This window comes from Taudactylus pleione, unplaced genomic scaffold (genome assembly GCF_031769625.1).
Source record: "Taudactylus pleione unplaced genomic scaffold, aTauple2 ptg000314l, whole genome shotgun sequence".
Classification (NCBI taxonomy): Eukaryota; Metazoa; Chordata; class Amphibia; order Anura; family Myobatrachidae; genus Taudactylus; species Taudactylus pleione.
In genome coordinates this window covers 2,183,877-2,204,897 of record NW_028284715.1, presented here as the reverse complement: position 1 = coordinate 2,204,897, position 21,021 = coordinate 2,183,877, and the positions used below count along the sequence as shown (strand labels likewise).

Below are 21,021 nucleotides of genomic sequence, written 5' to 3'. Positions count from 1 at the left end.
GGTTGCTATGGGCAACTTCTCCACTGGTCTACTTCTCCACGCTTTTCACTGCTTGATAAATAGACCCCTATTTCTTAATAGAGATTTAAGCGGGGTACACACTGGAGAGATGTTGGGATGATATGCCGTTTCGTAACGACGTATCGCCTACATTCCTCAGTGTGTACGCATGCTTGTGCTCTCCAGCGGTCGCTAGCGATGGTCGCCAGGTTAGATGTGCTGCACATCAAACCTAGCGATATTGCTAGTGGCCAGTGCATAGTTAATAAATGACATAACGGTGATCGTTACGTTGTTCATTAAAGTTGTCCACACAATCACTGTTGACGGGCATTCATTCGGGACGAATGACCGTCGCTCCAGTGTGTGCCCAGCCTTAAATATATAGATTTTGAGAAGTCTATTGTGGTAATATATTTACAAAGAAGGTCTTGCAGCTTCCCCCACCTTTTTTATATCAATGCAGCTGTGTAACGCTGAGGGGCGATTTATTTATCTGATGAATTACTTCTTTCACACAACCGCGAGGAACGAGAGAGAAAACAGCTGCAGATCTGTGTTAATCAGCCCTTGCTGGGTGCTGTCCTGTAACTTACATCTACATTCCCAGCTGTTACACAGTCCCTGCAGGCGCTGGGTGAGTTTGCATCCAGATGCTGTGTGTGAGGATAATCTCAGGCTGCCTTGTGATCAAACTGACAAAGGACCAGTCACAACGTCTTCCTGTAATTCCCAGACCTGCCCACAGGAGCATTCTTCTTACATTTCCTGTGCGTGTTTGGTCACATAACAGTTAGGGGGGGTAGTGCCCAGGCACTTTCATCCCAGAGAAACAAAAGACCCAGAAATGTGCAGTTTATTTTTCAAGCTTTTCAACACAACTAAGGAAAATTGTAAAGGAGCTTTTTAAAAGTAATTCAACTTTTAAATTGAAGCGTTATGTGGGCCTTGCTCAGAATCGTAGGGGTATATTTACTAAAGGTCAACTTTAATTAATATTTAAATAGATCTAAATTAATGTTGTGTTTCTGGGGCCAAATCAGATATTTACCAACACTTTAAAAAAAAAAAAAAATTGTCTATTAGTAAATGTGTGATTTAGCCCCAGAAACAAGCTCTATTTAAAATCGTCCTTTAGTAAATATGCCCCTTACACTCAAGTTGCGATGGTTTACATACATATCCGATGGTGGGGCTCCTAAACATGCGCATGAACCGTTCTGCACCTGCGATCGCAGTTCCCCCTGCTTGGGGGCAGAGAGGGGGCCACGCCAAGCTGGTTTGGCGATGGTAGCATCTAATCTATGGATGCAGCACTGGGATCGCAGATGCATCCAGTAAGTGTCTATTCCCTACAGACACCTCCTGCTGCTGCATTTGCATATTAGTTGGACGCTATTATACAACCACTTCCTTGCGACTGTGCAATACCGTCCACATCTGAATGAGGCCCTTTGATATTAGAGAGATCACTCACAAGTCCCAATAATTTATTTATTTATTAACAGTTTCTTATATAGCGCAGCATATTCCGTTGCGCTTTACAATTGGAAACATTGATAGAACAAAACAGGGTAATAACAGACAGACATAGAGGTAAGAGGGCCCTGCTTGCAAGCTTACAATCTATAGGGAAACAGGCATTGATACACAAGGATAGGTGCTATATATATTGCAATTTGATCTGGCCAGAATACCACTGCTTTTTATTTTTATGTTGTTAATCCTATATGTTGATTAGTCATTCCGAAGATATAGAAGCCAGGATAGAAGGTGTAATTACCAGTCAGTCTGTATATATATATATAGCGCAAAAATGGATGATGTACGGGGGTAGATGTAAGAAGAAGTGTAAAGAGTGGAGAAGTGTGCCAGTGGAGACGTTTCCCATGGCAACCAATCAGCTCCTACCTACTATTTTATAGACTGTACTTGAAAAAATGCAACCTCAAAGCTGATTGGCTGCCATGGGCAACTTCTCCACTCTCTTCACGGCTTCATATATCTACACCACTATTCCAAAACAGCAAGAGATAGTTTATGGATGCAGGGTGTGTGATGTGGGTTCTCCTGGACCCTGGGGCCCTGTGCACTGTGTCCATTATTAGGGCTAGAATAGAAATGGGGCGGATGGAACTACAGCTCCAGGCCTCCACGTAAATATAGGCCCATTATCATGGCAGCGTGATGATAACCAGTTGCCACACAGCCAGCTATAAGCCATAACGGGATGTACTATGGACAGAAATGTGGTCAATCCCCCCGAAAATGCTGTTTTTGTGGGTTTGACTGCATTTCTCATATGTATTAAGCGCATTCCGTAGCTTCAACCCGGTAGAATAGAAGCCTATGGGCTTTTTTTGCGTCCTGTCCTGAGAAGGATCCAATCAGATCCCTCCAAGTGTACCCGGCGGCGGGCGCGTCATTCTGTGCATTCGCAGAAGGATGCCAGAGAGACTTCTGGGTCATAAACCTAGAATTCCCTCTATCGCAAAGGACAGCTCTTAACGGGAGAACTGTCCTTTGCGAAGTTCTAGGTACATACCGGCGATATTATCACCGGTATGTACCGATAAGTGGTGGAATGTACAGTATCGCGGATGCGATATTAAAATTCTATTTCTACTTTTTTAGTTCTAGGGAGACATTGGGGCTGATAGTGTAGGAGGCGTACACACCCACGTGGCTCTGGCCACACCCACACAGCGCTAGGGATGGATATCAAATAGTGGAACCATCGCATCAAAAGCATTTGATGGTAAAACCTTTGTGATAGTTCGCACATGTGCAGTTATCCGGGATCACGTGGCAGGCCAGAGTAGGTGGAGACAGACTGTCACTGGAGGGGGCGGAGCAGGACAGGACAACTCCAGTGACTGTAGTATAGCACATGCCCCTCCCCTGCACCATGCATACAGCCATGTGTTACTAACAGACTCCTCTGCTTTTTACTGACACTGAACTTCAACCCGATGTTTTGGTGCAGAGCTCCCTGTGAATGCATTGCCGTTCACTGCCGCTGCAGAACCCCTGGTTATGCAGAGCTGTCACTCACTCTCTCCGACAGTCCTTGAGGGGCAAAAGGCTCTGCTGCAGCTGCCACTCAGATCCAGGGAGAGCTGGGCTGGTTTGGAGTACGCACTCTTGTGTGGAGTCTGAGTGACAGTTGGTGGGTAATGCACAGTGTGAGTGGTAGATGGGAAGGGATGCACGGGGTGAGTGGGGCTGGCTGGGAGCTCCTGTGGAGATGGTAATGTGCACTGGGAGTGTGAGTGGTAATGGCCAGAGTGAGTCTCACGCAGAGTCCTCCTGGACCTCAAGAAAGAAAGTAAAAAAAGATGTGACAGGTTTACACTACTGTGCAGTACATATACACTGCTGCCCTACCTGTGCTCTGATTGTGTGTGTATATATATATATGTGTGTGTGTGTGTATATATATATATATATATATAAATAAATATAATTTACAGAGCAATTATGATGCTCCAAGCCACTTGGGTACTTGTTTGATGCACAGTCCGTCCATTAACTTCAATATATTACCATTGTGTGCTGTAATTTGTAGCATTTCCTGTGCTGTCCGTGAAGTCACTCCTCCATTCTCATCCCAGCCAGGTACGACCATGGCCGTAGAGAGCCAGGCTGTGAGAAGGGGGCGTCGTCCTATTGCAGGAGGCTTGGCCACACCCCCTTAGAAAAAAAAAAACTATTTGCAGTGGTGCTGGGGAGAGGGGCACTGTGAGCACCTCAGCCCAGCACAAATCCTGGGGGGGCGCGATCAGTGCATACCTCCCAACTGTCTCGCATCCAGTGGGACAGTCCAGTTTTTCTGGGACTGTCCTGCTGTCCCACCCGCGGGCCACTGTGTCCCGCTGTGGGGGGGAAGTTGGGAGAGCACAAACCGCTGCTCTGCATACCAGAGCAGCAAGTGTGCAGGAGGAGAACAGATGTGTACGGAGTGCCTGGGGGCTGCCCCGCATCCCTGAGAGTGCTGGGCACCCCCCCAAAGTGACGAAAAGGGGGAAGCCGCCAGGCTCCGCCCCGTTTTCAGTTGGTCCCATCCCTTTTGCACGAGTCACGCCCCCTTTTTGGACGCGTGCGTCGAAGGCGCCGACCTGTACATCTTTAGGAGGTTAAAATGTTGGGAGGTATGTCAGTGCGATCCTTCCCCACCCCACAGGCAGAGAAGCGGAGATTACAGCTTACCAGTAGCGAACAGTCTCCCACTGCAGCCCAGCACACAGCAGGTAAAAGGATGGGGGGCAGCGTCTGATCTGGGCCCCTCCGGGCCCTTCCAATAAGCCCGGGCCCAGGTAATTAGTACTGATGCAGTGCCGCCCAGAGTATCATGAGGACTGCACTGCCGGCCCCACCCCCTCTGCATGATGTCATTCGCTCAGGGGGCGTGGCTGGTACAGTGCTAAGTAAAGCCCTATATCGGTGCTGGCATTTATAGAGCACTTCCAAGTGTCACATTCTTCATAAAATACTGATGACTGTAAAGTGATGCTGAATAACAGGCAGAGGCTAGTGTCAGGCTTTATTGCCTATTAAATGCCGGGTTATGAAGTGCTGGCAGGTGATTATCCCACAAAGGTCGTTATCAGGTTTCACATTCCCTATACTGCAGCTATTCACCCGCACTTACAGGCCTGTGTCTGCATTCTTTCAGGAATGGAAAGGGGATGGGGGGGTGGGATTCCAGTTTAATTAGAGTCACAAGATAATAGTCTAAAACAAGAGGACGGAAGTGGCAGGCACAAATGTAAAGACTTGTACGTCAATGAAAAATTAGTGAATGTGCTAGGGGAAAACTCAGATGATTTTCTGCAAGTTTTTGAGCCTATTGTAAAACATAACAACCAGCGCAGTACTTGTCAGAGATGTTCTAGACCAGAGGTTCTCAAACTCGGTCCTCAGGACCCCACACAGTTCACTTTTTGCAGGTCACCCAGCAGGTGCACAGGTGTATTCATTACTCACAGACACATTTTAAAAGATCCACAGGTGCAGCTATCAGTTTCACTAGTAATTATGTGAGGAGACCTGCAAAACATGCACTGTTTGGGGTCCTGAGGACCGAGTTTGAGAACCTGTGTTCTAGACCTTAGGTTCTCAAAGTCGGTCCTCAGGACCCCATATGGGTCACGTTTTCCATGTCACCCAGCAGGTGCACAGGTGTACTCATTACTCACAGACACATTTTAAAAGTTCCACAGGTGGAGCTAATTATTTCACTTGTGATTTTGTGAGGAGACCTGGAAAACATGCACTGTTTTGGGTGCTGAGGACTGAGTTTGAGAACCTGTGTTCTAGAACAGTGATGGCGATGTGACACAATTCCTGCGGCATTCTGACATTCCAGAGCACCACATATTACAATTAATCTCAATACCTGCTAAAACAATACTTTAATTCAAAGAAAGCCACACATGTAATATAATAACAACTGCAGGCCTTTTAATGTGAAAGAAACAAATGTCAAATAAATATATTGGACAATTCAGTGTGACCTTGGCACAACATACAGTATTTCTGCCGAGCAGTTTACATCTGTCTTCCAGTTGCACTTGCTGTGTTTAATGTACTCCGTCTCCATCATAGAGAATATCTGCTCACATGAGTAATGCTGGGTGTACACACTACAATTATCTGTCAGATATCTGTCCAATCTGGCTGGTTGGAATGAAAATCTGGTAATGTATGTGCCTAATCTTCCCCACCCCCCACAGCCTAACCCTGCCCCCCGCGGCTTAACCCTAACCCTCCCCCTAGTGCCTAACCCTCCCTCCCGCAGTCTAACCTTAACCTTCCCCCTAATGCATAACCCTCCCTGCCCCCCCGCAGCCTAACCCTCCCCATAGTGCCTAACCCTCCCCACCCCCCCGCAGCATAACCCTAACCCTGCCTCCCACAACCTAACCTTAACCCTCCCCCTAATGCCTAACCCTCCCCATAGTGCCTAATCCTCCTGCCCACAGCCTAACCTTAACCTTCCCCCTAATGCCTAACCCTCCCCATAGTGCCTAACCCTCCCCCTAATGCCTAACCCTCCCCATAGTGCCTAACCCTCCCCCTAATGCATAACCCTCCCTGCCCCCCGTAGCCTAACCCAAACCCTCCCCATAGTGCCTAACCCTCCCCACCCCCCGCAGCATAATCCTAACTCTCCCCCCGAAGCATTACCCTAACCCTCCCTCCCACAGCCTAACCTTATCCCTCCCCCTAATGCCTAACCCTCCCCATAGTGCCTAACCCTCCCCACCCCTCGCAGCCTAACCCTAAGCCTCCCCACCCTCTGCAGCATAACCCTAAGCCTCCCCCCAGCAGCATAACCCTAGCCCTCCCCCTGCAGCATAACCCTAACCCTCCTGCTGCAGCCTAACCCTAAGCCTCCCCCATAATGCCTAACCCTCCCTACCCCCCCACAGCCTAACCCTCCCTACCCCCCCACAGCCTAACCCTCCCCATAGTGCCTAACCCTCCCCACCCCCCGCAGCCTAACCCTAACCCTCCCCCTGCAGCATAACCCTAACCCTCCCCCTGCAGCCTAACCCTAACCCTCCCCACCCTCTGCAGCATAACCCTAACCCTCCCCCTGCAGCATAACCCTAACCCTCCCCCTGCAGCCTAACCCTAACCCTCCCCACCCTCTGCAGCATAACCCTAACCCTCCCCCTGCAGCATAACCCTAAGCCTCCCCCCAGCAGCATAACCCTTGCCCTCCCACTGCAGCATAACCCTAACCCTCCCGCTGCAGCATAACCCTAAGCCTCCCCCCTAATGGCTAACCCTCCCCCCTCCCGCAGCCTAACCCTAACGCAGCCTAACCCTCCCCCTAGTGCCTAACCCTAATACTTACCGTTGGGGTGTCAGTGATCGGGATTCTGACCGCCGGCATCCCAACCATCGGGATGCTGACTACATCCATCTCATGCTGACCATTACAGAGTTTTGTAATGTTTGCATATAGAATTTATTTCTTTGAAGATTTTTATTGGAATAAATGTATTTTGTTGCGGTAGCTGTAAATTAACAATTCCCTGGGGTCTGGTGTTCATGTGATACAAAGGGGCGTAGGGGCCTAAAAAACAATATTAATTGTTACTATAAGCAATGAGTAGTCCTGACTTTCTATATCCCTGCAAATGAAGAAATTTCTGTGGCTCTTTAGATATCTGTTTTGAAGTTCACCAGCAACTACCTCGTACATTGAACTTGAAGACACATTGTTTGTGTTGAAGAATTATCATCATTCCTCTTTCCAAAACCTACAGTGGCAGGATCACATTGTTATATTGGATAATTCCAGCCTTAAAATGTTCCATCAGAACCTCTGCCTGGATAGCTCTTCCCACAATGCAGCACCGCGCAATCTATCCTCAGTGCTGCAGTGGTTGGAGAGTGAATAATGACCACTTGCCTGGGCAGGTTATTGTGACACCATTGGCTGAACAACGTGTGGAAAGCCAGAGCTTGTCCAATCAGCAGCATCAGGACAACATGCGCAAAACCTGTTAACATTCAAAATCCCCAAAGTCCTGTTTTTGCAGGAGTGTAATAAAATGTGCAGGGTTGTGTCTGAGGGAACCAACTTGCAATCTGCAAAGGGTTTACATGAAGGCACCACAAGGGCTGTCTTCACAGCATTGTAGGCCCTGGGCAAAGCAATGGACTGGGCCCCCTACCCACCCATTCACGGGAATACAAATGTAAACAGTCAATAAAATTAAAACTTTACATTTATTGGTTCTTTCATCAAAATCAATGTTTAAACATAAAAAAACATGATGTTTATGGGATTGCTGACCCCACCTCCGCACCGTCCCGTAAGTGCCTCTGTCTGGCAATTAGGTAGAGGCATAGAAGGGGATCCATGTGATCCTGCGGGACCCGTGCTGCACATTCGCAGAACAGGTACTGCGCACGCACAGTTTCCCCATAATCGGGAATCTGCCATCAGCATTGCACGCTGAATGAGCCCCATAGTGTGGTCAGTCAATTTGTGGGATAAACCAATTAATTTCATAACATTTATTTATATAGTGCTGGCATATGCCACTGCTTTGCAATTTGGAACCAATATTCATATGAATGTAGTCTCTGAATTCACAAGGAACTAGTGACATCATTTAGGTAGGATGTAAAAAAGTGATGTCACCGGATTCTGGAGAACTGATTGGCTGTATTCTTATACCTATTTTTTTCACCACAGCAGCACCTGAGTTATGGAGAGACATCTATGAGCTTAACTCCCTGACAATCCCCATGTATGGGAGTACCACTGTTCTGATAAAGGCAGTGAGCTCTAAAATACTAAAAATTGTCATCTGCAACTATCAAATACCAGGGATGGAAGGAACACAGGTCATGACTTTTGTACAACATGTAATGTATGCACTGTTGAAGGTCATCGGTTCTATCAGTCATTACTTAGTACTGTAGATGTCTTAGCTCCTGATCCGGATCCAGGAATTATTATAAACGCAGAACGCAGCATGGAGGGGTTCTGTGAAGTGAGCGATGAAGGTGTGTAAGTGTCTGATCGACCCACAGATCTGATAGAAGGAGAGCCGCCCGGCCTCATAGTCCAGGTATATCCCTAATCTCTGGACCGAAATGTCAGGGTACAAGGGGTTAATCTTTGAATCGTGTATGGCTGAATGTGTTTTATCCGACATACGGAGGCACCAGGACTTCTTATTATAGCCTGTCACAGCCCGATCGCCTTTCCTCTCTATACTGGGATACGCCAGTCCTACCATCCAGTAGCCCAGTTCACTGGCCTCCACTTCCCAGTAATTTTGCCCCGAGGTGAAAATCTTTGTGCTTAAAATGTGATAGTTCACAAACCTTTCGGACGTCTTAGGCCGACACTGCTTGGTTTCTGACCACGACGCCATTTTAAAATCCCTTGACACAGCTACATAGTCCCCCGCCGTGTTTACATCAAGAAGTATATCCGAGGCCACGTGCATTTGGAAACCACGCTTTGACTTTAGGCTCGTCACAATGTCCGTTAAGCCCGTGTGTAAAATCACCGAGATCAGGCCCTCATCCAAATCGCATACGGCCTGGACATTTTTCACATCTTTCTTCCTGTCCTTTGGATCTTCCTCCTCAGCATCACAACAGTCGGTGGCATCCGATTCTCGCCCTCTCAAGACCGTCAGGGGGTCCGTGATGTTGCACAGTTCATCAATGTGACGCACCTTCTTGGACAGCTCGTCCTTTTCCATCTCCAGCTGCTGGATGAGGTCGGACACGTGAAGTGAGACCTGTTCCTCTTGGCCGGTGATCTCACTCAGGACTCTCTTCTCCAGGATTTCCAGATGTTCTCTGATTTCTTTGAACAAGAGGGCGACTCTCTCGGTTATACCGGCTGCCTTTTCTTCGACTTTTTGGCGGTGTTCCTGCAGACTTTGCGTCCTTTTCTCAGTCTCCTCCCTTTTGGAAGTCAGTTTCTCCATAGCAAGTCTCAATTTGTCCTTCTTTTTCTTTGAGGCCTCATAGAGGAGCGCCACCTGGTGCCCCCGATGCTCTCCGAAAGCGCAACAGGACACGCAGATGCAGGCAGCGTCCTCAGGGCAGTAATACTCCAGCAGCTTCTTGTGGACGGAGCACTTTCTGTTTTCCAAAGAGGTCGTCGGCTCGGTTAAAGTGTGTTCCACCAGCTTGCTGTGTGCCTGCAGATGGATTTCGCACAGGGACGTCTCGCACTGCAAACAAGTCTGCACAGCAGGCACGGGGCACTGCACACAGTAGGTACAGAAGATCCCGGCTTGCTCCTGCACTGGCCGAGAAGACAGGAAGCACTCCACGATGTTGCACAGCTTCATGTTCTTCTGCAGTGTGGGTCTGTCTGGGAATTCCGCTCTGCATTCGGGACAGGTGTAAACGTCGGCTGCCTCCTGGGTGTCCAGGACCCGGCTGATGCAGAGGCGGCAGAAGTTGTGGCCACAGCTCAGGACAGCAGGATCTGTATAAATGCTCAGGCAGATGGAACAGTTCAGCTCCTCCTTCAGTTCAGCAGAAGCCATTCTTACAAGCAGCAGCAGCAGGGAATTGGGCTGAATGTACTTTTTGTTATGTAGTTCAGCTTTCTTCTCTCTCAGCCTGGCAAGCCCCTAGTCTGCTGACCTTCCGGCACCAGCGGTAGACCTGAGATCCAGGCACCCAGCAATACTCCCCAGGAGAAATGAAAGGATTCTGCAGAAACAATGTAGCAAGAGTTCTCCTGCCCTCTCACTGGCAACTGTCTGAACAGTATGTGAAACTCCAATAGAAAAGCTGCTCTCAGTCTCTGCCACGCTGTGCAAAGCCAGCTGGGATTGGTCAGTGTGTTGATATGCAAAAGGAAAAGAAAGAAGCAGAAAACTTCTGTTGTATGAGAGTGTAGACTCCCCCCCAGGCTTATCATTGGGGTTTCACAATGGAACTAACCCAGGTTTACCCCACGCAAATACTTCATAGTTAATCAGACCCAAACAAAGTCTCATTTCAGATATACTCCTCGCCCATCTGTGTCTCGAAAACAGTTGGGAGGTGTCCCCTGGAGACACATTGTGCTGTAGTAGAGTCTGACATAACTTTCCTAATTAGTGCTCCAGTTGTTCACAGGTTCTTCTTGTTACCAACATGGGCTTTCAGGGTAGGAGGTCATTATTTCAGGCAATAAAATATACAAAGAATTTGGTGATTACATTTACAAAGCATCCTTCTGTGCTCTGATATCCCCTTCTAAATGATATTGCTGAGCAGAGGCAATTAGTGTATGTATATGGCATCATTTGCAAGCAGCGACCTCTCTCACCCAGGGGTGTATCTATCATAGGTGCAGGGGCACACGGGCCCCTGGGTCCTAGGGGGCCCCACACCGCACACCATGCACCCATAATATACTTACCTCTCTGGAGTCCCACGTCGGCACGGAGGTCCAGCGCTGTAAATACGTCTGGAAAATGGCCACGACGGCCCTTTTCCCGTCGTTTGTGCATGCGCCTCGGCCATTTTTCCGGTGACCTGCACATGCGCTATAGACTCTGGGCACACTCTAGTGCCCAGAGTCTATAACTCCGGCGCTGGCCGCGCACAGCTCAGTGCACGGACGGCTGCCGAATGGAGAGAAGGGGGCCCGTGACGGAGACTGCACACGGGCCCCCTCCTCACTAGAAACGTCCCTGCTCTCACCTATTTATTAAAATGTATTTATTATTTATATCGTGCCACCATATTCCGTTGCGCTTTACATTTGTGAATAAAACAATAAATGACACAAGCAGGGCTGTATTAAGAGCCCGTGTTCACTCCCTGTACGGGGTCCCCTTCTCTCTCCCTAGCTGCCGTCAGTGAAATGACAGCAGCAGTAGACTGCGGGTACCAGAGTGTGCCAGGAGTGTACTGCGCATGCGCAGGTCACCAGGAAAATGGCGCTCATGTGCAAAACACCAGGAAAATGGCTGCCACAGCTTTTTTCCTGCTGCTGCCAACGTGGGACTCCGGAGAGGTGAGTAACAAATGAATGGGTGCAGGTTGTGTGGATTAAGCTCCATGGACCGCTCACCCTGCACCCATTATAGATATGCCATCATAGGCGCCGGAACGGGGGCAGAAGGGGGGAGGCGGCTCAGCCCTCCCAAACACGGTCAGGGGCTGTGCTTTATAGCAATAGGCTGCACAGGCCCTTCACCACAGAGAGGAGGAGGTGTAATGAGCGTCTTTAAGTGAAAACACCGCACATTACACCTCCTCTGTGTGGTGCAGGGCCTGTGTAGTCTATTGCTATAAAGCACAGCCCCTGACTCCGCGGCCCTCGCTTCCTCCACCAGCCGCCTAGAAGAATGGGCGTTTCCCCTACATCTCGCCCACTGCCTAGTGAATTGAGCAGGATGGGGAGAATAACGTTGGGAATCGCAGCCCTTGGGGAGGGGTTAAGGCCAATATTTCTAATTGTAATTTTAGTCATTTGGCCCTGCCCCCTCTTCAGATAAGCGCACTTTGTGGCATTTATCCCATGAGGGGGAGGAGCCTAATGACATGAATAGTCAAGCAACTCCCTCATCACAAGCCACAAGCATCTCCTCTCCGGGTCACTCCAGGAGAGAGAATATCATAGTAGGCAAGTAATTTATGCACAGAGGTTAGAGGTGGAATGGTATCGAATGGTTCAAATCCCGAAAGCGTGAGCTTGACGTAGGAAATGCAGACAGCATGAGGTAAGTACGCTAAACCTTCCCCTCTCCAACCCTAACCCTCCTTTAGGGGTGCCTAACCCTAACCTACCCCAAGGGGTGCTTAAACCTAACCCCCCTCCCCGCACCCTAAACCTAACTCTCCTGGGGGAATGCCTAACCCTAACCTCCCCTCCCTAGTGCCTAACCATAACCCCCCCTTCCCCTAGCCTAACCCTAACCTTCCCCGGGGGGTGCCTAACACTAAGTCCCCCCGGGGGTCCCTAAACCTAACCCCCCCATCCCCGGGCTAAAAGCATACTTACCCGGCAGGAGGACGATCGGTTTTGGTGGTCCGGCATCGGGATTAACATAGGCGTCAGTATTTCGACGCCTATGTTAAATCCCTTGCCGGGATTACACTGTCGGGATTGAGAGGTCTCATAACTCCATCCTGTTAGAGGGTCCTGCTTGCAGCGTTACACTCTATAGGGAATATGAATATGATATATAATGAATTTGAGGATAAGATGAAGGAAATTACTCTTTGAACCTCAGCTGAGTCTGTTACAAGGATCACGGCTATTATTTGTATTAAGAGTTGTTTGACAATGTGTCTTTGACCACATGAAGTGGACAGGCGGACTACCGCTAACTGGACCTTACCCTGTACGCGGGTCACCGCTATACTAATTAACTTCAATGGGGACTTAACCATCTGAAGGAAGACTGGAACCTGAAGCCTGTTTGGATGACTCTTCTTAATGTGGACATACACTCTGGCTCAAACTACCTTATTAATCTACATGTGTCGGTAACTGCTCCTAGTAGCTGTTACTCTGGTCGTTGAGAGTGATTATTTTTCACTCAGCTCAATTATAACCTCAGCCCAGAGGCGTAGCTACAGTGGGTGCAGGAGGTTCAACTGTGTTGGAGCCTGGATCACTTCCAGGGCCCACCTCAGGGCAAATGCAGGATTTCTAGAGGGGGGGTTCCAAATGCTTGATTTTAGAGCGAGTGTGGCCAGTCCATGAGGGCATAGGGCCTGATTAGGCTTGGATCGCTATTGCGATCGCAGCTGCTAATATGCACGCAGTCTCACTGCGATAGTATGCTAATTCATTGAGATCGCTATAACGTCGCAGCCCTACATAAAGACACCCACTTTACCTTACACACATCCTTAGCAGAATAGCAAAACCATCTGTACAATCGAGTACCATCGCAGCATCACTCACACTTGCACAGGTCAGACCTCACTCAGAAATTGCTAATAGCCACGCACGCTATGAGACCACAGGCTGCGTATGGCCACGCTGTGGATAATTTATACATGCCCCTGCAACGCCGTTGAAATGCACTGGCTCGCCTGCGTTTGCCCGACCCCCCCTCCCCCGTTACCACCTACAAATGGCACTTCCTGTCAATCACTCTGCAATGGGTAGCCTCTGCAATCACAGTCCCGATCGCAGTGGCTGGTACGCGCACTGCGATGTGTACGCATGAGCAGTACGCAACAATCGGCCAATTGCGTGCATATTAGCGACTGTGATCCAAGATGAATCAGGCCCATAATTTGCACTTAACCAGATTTAATATGTGCCATACAAAGTGCAGTGTACTGTATGCCATAATTCCAACATACACAAGACCAGCGATCACAGTAAGCCATTAGATGCAGCAGTAGGACCATCCTGCCTGAGGTGAATATATTTATTTCTCAAGTGGGCACTATTCCCTAGTATGGGAGCAAAACGGGAGTCGGGGGAGCAGCAGAAGAACCTAGCACTGCCCTGGACATCTATGTACATATTGGTCTCCTTATGCACTGAATAATAGTATTAATAATTAACCCTACAGATGATCTATAGCAGTGCACCCTAACAGTACATGTTTTCCAGATCTCCTAGTTGGTGCACAGGTGTATTCACTACTGGCTGACATGTGTTAAAAGATCCACTGGTGGTGCTAATTATTTCATTTGTGAGTTCATGCAGCACTAGTAAAAATGTATCATACCCCTTTCAGACATACAGCAAGAACCCAGGTTTTTCGACGTGAACCAGGGATGGACTGGGGCTGTACATTAGCCTTGGCAGTCCGTCCTGTGCGCGCGTTCACAAAGGGGGCGTGGCTTAGTGTCAAGGGGGCGTGCCGTGAGTCAAGGGGGCCTAGCCTCGCGGCACGCCCCCTCTCTTCATGGCCCACTGCTACCACCCTTTCCCTCACCCGGAGCTAATACCCTGTATCAGGAGGCGTTGGGTGGATGGCGGGGGTCCTTTCGCCATCCTCGAACCGGCCCAGAGACCGTTGGCCCTTCTGGCAAATGCCAGAAGTGCCAGATTGCCAATCCATCCCTGACGTGAACGTACATCAACCCGGGTTTTTACTATGTGTGTACAAAAACGACCTGGGTCAAAATCCTGGGTCCATGACCCTGCTCTGTATCAGGGTTTTTCCCAGGTGAAACCGAGGTAAGCTCTAGTGTGAATGCATCCAACCCAGGTGTTTTAGACCTGGGTTTTAAGAAAACGTTCTCATTGGCCGTGAACCTGCAGATGACATTAACTGCAGGCCATTGTTCATAAATCATTTGCAAATCGTTTGCAAAAATGTCTAAAACGACCAGCGATGCGCGCTCTCGCTGGTAGTTTAGATAACTTCAGGTTGAGCATGTTTGCAGATGATTGATGAGTCTGCACTGAACAACTGCACGTTCAGTGTAGGCTCATCACAGACTGACAATGACAAACGACTGATTACAATGTCGTAATTGGGCAGTCTTTTGCCTGTCTTGTAGTGGATGGGCACCTTAAGACCTGGGAATTTCCAGGGTTGATAGACCTGGGAAGTACCCGTGTATTTCGCTGATCTTATGTCTGAAAGGGGCATAATATACTATTTATATTGTGGTCATGTTATGGGCTGGGGGGGGGGGTGTTTCCAGGCAATGGGAAACCCCCTCTGCATTTACCTGTGCACCTCCCCCTGCACCCAGTTGCTCTGCCACAAACCGATGAGATTCGTACAGAGATGCCAACCGGCCGCAACTCAAATTGCAAAAGAAGTTGCACCATCGTACACACATCGCTCGCCCCATCGGACATTAGAGCAGCCCTAGGTTTGCTCAGAATGTCCATCGGAACATGGCCGCTGATGCCAGTGCAACTACGTAAAAAGACGCAGTCACTGGCTGCGATACGCCCGCGTCTAGCACGCCACCCCCGTTACCATCAAGGAACGCCCACTGAAATTGTCTTTCTGTTTCCAAATAAGTTCTGCATCCCCAGGCGGTAACCATTAGGACGCATACGTAGTGCGATTTGGACGCGTGTGCATCCTGAAAACATTGGCCGCTTGCGACCAAAATCAACACTGCTTCCACCTGTGTATCAGGCCCAATGTAATCTGCTGGCTGTAGTTATGTATGTATGTCATTTTGTCAAACTGTCTGTAATAAGTTTTGTAATTTTGATGTATGTTCTATCCCCTAAGTACAGCGCTATGGAACCCTGGTTACACCATAAATAAAACATAATAATTAATATTCCATATATTTCAGATAATTTTAATTTAATATCGGTAAAAACTGCAATATTCACCATGCAGAGCTCCTTTACAAGGCCATTGGCTTTTATTTGGTTATATAAGAGGAATATATTTACTTCCCTACTTTTAAATCCACCTCCCAGGAGTGGGACTGCCCTTAGATGCTAAATAACAAGTTGGTGTAACTTTGTGTAATCATCTGGGCAGAGCAGAGCCTATGATGGCATCTACGACACCACTGCCCCCATTTCTGACACATTCCATGTCATCAAGTTGGCGAGGCAAGGAGTATGATGACACAAGTTGCATCGTCATGGACCTTCCTGCCTGCTTTGCAGGCTGGTGAGTCCTTTTCTGTAGGGTTGTCCATTGAATGGATAACCATTGTTGGTCTACATCAGGGGTCTTCAACCTTGGCCCTCCAGCTGCTATGGAACTACAGATCCCAGGATGCCCTGCCACAGTTTTAGCATGCTGTTATATCAAAACAGTGGCAAGGCATGCTGGGATGTGTAGTTCCACAGCAGCTGGAGGGCCAAGGTTGAAGACCCATGGTCTACATTAATGGCGCTATCGAAAATTTCCATCATTGGTAGAAATTTGCATTTAGGAAAACTATTGATAGTTCAAACTGTTGATAAGCGTCACTAGCCGGCGTCATGTGATGGTGACAGGCCAACCGGAGAAGAAGGGCGGGGAATTGAAATGTGCAATGGCAGTGGAGTGAGATTCTGGAAAAAAATACTAATCTTTGCCATTGATGGTGGAGAAACATCATACCTCCACCATCGATGGCTAAACTATTGATGATCAATAGCAAACCATTGATATTTGCTAACCATTGACAGTCGATGGCCAACCCTGCCCAGCTAGAGAGATAAGCTATTATGCATTAAATATACTTATTGTACACTTTTCTTTCTCAGTGTAACTATCCTGATAACCTATTTTATTGCTTTGGGTTCTTTGTTTTGTTTTGTATGATTTCTTATAGATTATTATTTATTTTTCCCCCCATTATACTGTGGTTCAATGTACTAAATTGCCTTTTATGTGCAGCATAGTGTGTAATGAACAGAATGCATAGATGACAATAATTCCATTACTTTAGATATTGGGGGCCTGATTCAGAGGTGGACGCAGTGGCCAGGTTGGCTGATGTTCTCAGTCTGCGCACGCATCCGACTCTCACTGCGTATGTGTCCTGATTGTTACTGCTGTAAACCGCAGAATGAATTTGGATGCAAGAGCTGGTGATTTCAGTCGGCACTCCTGGGAAGTAATATGGGAGTGGCTAGCTAGACGTGGGAGTGTCACGTCATTGACGGACTCTAAAGACGAAGTTGCACTGCCGCCATGTTCAGACAGAGATTCTGCTCCTCCATAGGCCTGGTGCAATCTCTGATGATGCTACTGACGCTGCGTCTTAATATGCACAGCCAGGGCCGTAACTAGGATGTGCGAGTGGCGCGGCCACACAAAGCGCAGAGCCCTCTGGATGGCACCGCCGCTCACCAATGGCTCTGGTATCTAGCTAGCAGGGTGCCTGGGACGGTATCCTGCAGCAGTGCCGCTTGGAGCATCCTCAGGATGCTTCAGATGTACACATTGCAGCCCTCACGGCCCCCGGCATTGCTGTAATTCTTGCCGTTTGTAGCCCCGCCCCTCCATGTAACTTCATATGGAGGGAGCGTGGCCTGCACCGGGTGCCATGAGCCATTGTTACAGCCCTGTGCAGCTGGTGGGCGGCTTAGTAGTGAGACCATCTGCTGTGTCATCAGCATAAAGACGCAGTCGAGCTGCGGCAAAAGACGTAGTTGCAGCTGCAATAGCGTGTACTTCTGATGGGATGTAGTCAGGAACTGGCGGTCAAAATGCTGACCGCCGGCTTCCCTACAGTGAAATCACGGCATGGGACTAATGACCGACACCTATCATTAGCCCACGCCGAAATCCCGACGTCCGGCATACCGAACGTAGGTAAGCCCGGCATTGGGAGGTGACAGCTGCGGGGGGGGTTTTAGGGTTAGGCACCCCTGGGAGGGTTAGGGTGAGGCTAGGGGAAGGGGGGGTTAGCATCAGGCACCCCGGGGGGGAGGTTAGGTTTAGGCACCCCATGGGAGGGTTAGGTTTGGGTGCGGGGAGGGGGGGTTAGGTTTAGGCACCCCTGAGGGGCGGTTAGGGTTAGGCACTAGGGGGGGAGGTTAGGGTTAGGCACCCCTAAGGGAGGGTTAGGGTTAGGAGGGGGAGAGGGGGTGTTAGGGGCTTTACTTACCTCTATCGGGATCTTCATGTGCTGGCCTTCCAGTGTCGGTATTTCATCCACCAGGTTTAGGTCCGGCAGTAATTATTACTGATTCCCTTCTGAATCAGGCCCTAAACTGCTAAACCAGGTTAGCTGAGCCCATTGCACCCAAGATACCGATTCTTTTCCATTCAGAGGCCAGTACAATCCCCATAATAACATGCTTACTCTGAGTGCTCAATCCAATTAGGAGCGAAGGGGGCGAGTTGCCATTGTAACAGGGTACAATTCCACCCAAACCCCCCCCCGACTCACACATTTTTGCTCGCCGCCCCAGTGCCTTGTGTCCGGCATGCAGCCGCACTTACTTGAGCTGTTAGTAATTCTATCCTAATTGGATAGAGCCCTAATTGCTTGTAACAAACTTTGTGCATTTTAAATATTCTTCTTACATAAATATTAACAACATGGTGGGGATTGCTGAAAAATAGGGGCAACAATTTCCAGAGCCGATTTTTTTAAAACCTGGGATTGTACCTGAAATTTAGGGACAGTTGGCAACTATGCAAAATATAACTGAAATAGCTGCTGACTTTGCCTGGGTGACCTTACTGAAAGAGTTAACATAACATCTGCTGCTACTGACCCTCAGGGTGTCCCTTTCCTGCCTCCCACTGAGCGTAATGCATGGGTTAATCCAGCAGGATTAACTATAGAAGGCAGGCAGACAGCTCCCCCCGACCGTACCACTGCACTCTGGAGAGGGGGTGGTCAGTACTTTATATCTTTATTATTAACATGGATTTCTCCCCTTGTGAAAATTATAAAGTGTTATGATGCAGTTTCCCATGTGAAGATTTATCTGTATAGTGCTGGGCCTACAGGAGGGGAGGTTTCCCTGGACAGTTACCCTCCCATGGGTCTGGCAGATGGTGAGGGCCTGTGTTAAGGCAGCAGAACTCTCATTCTGGCTGGGGGAGTGGGAGGTAAGCAGTAGCTCTCTGTGTCCTCTGAGTGTCACCAGCTTGTTACATTGTATCACATTGTATTAGGGAGCCCTGCTGTCTATTCCTGGGTCTGTGTGTAACCAGTGTGGCTGATACTTTGTATCATTGTGTACAGTACAGTACTGCAAGGGGGCAGCAGTATGGCTGATACTTTGTATCATTGTGTACTGTACAGTACTGGAAGGGGGCAGCAGTGTGGATGATACTTTGTAGCATTGTGTACAGTACTGCAAGGGGGCAGCAGTGTGTATGATACTTGGTATCATTGTGTACAGTACTGGAAGGGGGTAGCAGTGTGGCTGATACTTTCTATTATTGTGTACAGTGATGTAAGGGGACAGCAGTGTGACTCATGTTTTATCACTGTGTACAGTGCTGTAAGGGGGCAACAGTGTGCAGTGTGGCTGATACTTTATATCATTGTGTATAGTACTGCAATGGGTCAACAGTGTGGCTGATACTTTGTATCAAAGTGTACAGTACTATAAGAGACAGCAGTGTGGCTGATACTTTGTATCATGAGTACATTGCTGTAAGGGGGCAGCAATGTAACTGATACTTTGTATCATTGTGTACAGTGATGTAAAGGGGCTGCAATGTGACTGATACTTTATTTCACTGTGTACACTGCTGTAAGGGGGTAACAGTGTGGCTGGTACTTAGTCCTGTATTATTGTGTACAGTGCTGTAAGTGACCAGTTTGTGACTGATGCTTTATTTACTGTGTACAGTGCTGTAAGTGACCAGTTTGTGGCTGATACTTTATATCATTGTGTACAGTGCTGTCGGTGAACAGTAGTGTTGCTGATACTTTATCATTGTGTACTGTACTGTAAAGAGGCAACAGTGTGGCTGATCATTGTATACAGTGCTCTAAGGGGGAAGTAGTGTGCAGTGTGGCTGATACTTTGTATTATTTTATACAGTACTTTAAAGAGGCAGCAGTGTGACTGATACTTTGTATCATTGTGTACAGTGCTGTAAGGGGGTAGTACTGGCTGATACTTTGTATCATTGGGCCTGATTACCGATCGCAACTGTGATTACGTGCACAATCGCAGTGCGCATGCGCAAACTGGCCACTGCGATCAGGACTGCGATCACAGTGACTACGCAGACCCATCACAGAGTGACTGACAGGAAGTGTCGTTTGTGGGTGGTGACGGTGATGGTGGTCGGCGAAACGCAGGTGTGCCAGTGCGTTTGAACTCCGTTGCAGGGGTGTGCATAAATTATACACTGTGATGCCATACGCAGCCTGAACACTCATAGCGTGTGCTGAAGTTAGCCATTTCTGAGTAAGGTCAGAGCTTGTGCAAATGTGCGTGAGGCTACGATGGTACTCCATTTTACCGATGGTTTCACAGTCTTGCTAAGGATTACGGATGTGTGTAAGGTAAAGTGGGCATCCTTATGTTGTGCTGCGTATGGCATAGTGATCGCAATGGATTAGCATACTGCGTGTGTAATCGTTATTGCAATCAGTAATGAATCTGGCCCATTGTATACAGTGCTGTAAGGGGGCAGTAGTGTGCAGTGTGGATGATACTTTGTATTATTTTGTACAGTACTTTAAGGAGGCAGCAGTGTGACTGTAAGGGGGCAGCACTGTGGTGGATACTTTATTATTGTGCACAGTGGGCCTGATTCAGACCCGCTCGCAAGCGCTGAGCACTCGCAAGCGGGTCGATGTTGGCCCAGTGCGCATGCGCACGACAGAGCCGGCTCCGTCGTGTGCATGCGCGAGACCCGGATAGCGACGTGCAAACCGTCGCTTCGGGTCTCGTACCAAAGGGGTGTGCTGTCGATGTTGAGTGACAGCATGCCCCCTTTGGTGGGCAGGCAGGGGGTGTGGCTGCCCAGACGGAGGCGTTCCCATGGGAACGCCTACCATCTGGGGCCGGCCCCACTGACATCACAAGTGATGTCAGTGGGAGTGCTTTCGGCTCTGTTTGAGCCGAAAGCACTCCAGGGCTTGCGGCAACGAGATCCTACCACAAGAGTCTTGTCGCAAGCCCGATGGTCGCGATGGTCTTGACCATCGCGA

General features: G+C 48.7%; 2 protein-coding genes across 3 annotated transcripts in view; one reads left to right on the top strand and one right to left on the bottom strand.

The window, feature by feature from the left end:
- The window catches only part of SELENON (selenoprotein N), a 34,791-nt gene that overhangs the window by 2,152 nt on the left and 11,618 nt on the right, over positions 1–21,021 (top strand). The window contains exon 1 of one of the 2 annotated variants that reach the window (XM_088442631.1): positions 18,917–18,953. The exons of the other annotated variant lie outside the window; for it this stretch is intronic. The gene's annotated coding sequence lies outside the window, so the exon portion shown is untranslated. Of the gene's footprint in view, positions 1–18,916; positions 18,954–21,021 lie in introns of those variants that run through there. 2 annotated transcript variants of the gene reach the window in all.
- On the bottom strand, positions 6,851–10,306 carry LOC148510589 (E3 ubiquitin/ISG15 ligase TRIM25-like). Its single transcript, XM_088442583.1, has one exon. The coding sequence runs from the start codon at positions 10,041–10,043 to the stop codon at positions 8,454–8,456; it is 1,590 nt and encodes a 529-aa protein (XP_088298709.1). The 5' UTR covers positions 10,044–10,306; the 3' UTR covers positions 6,851–8,453.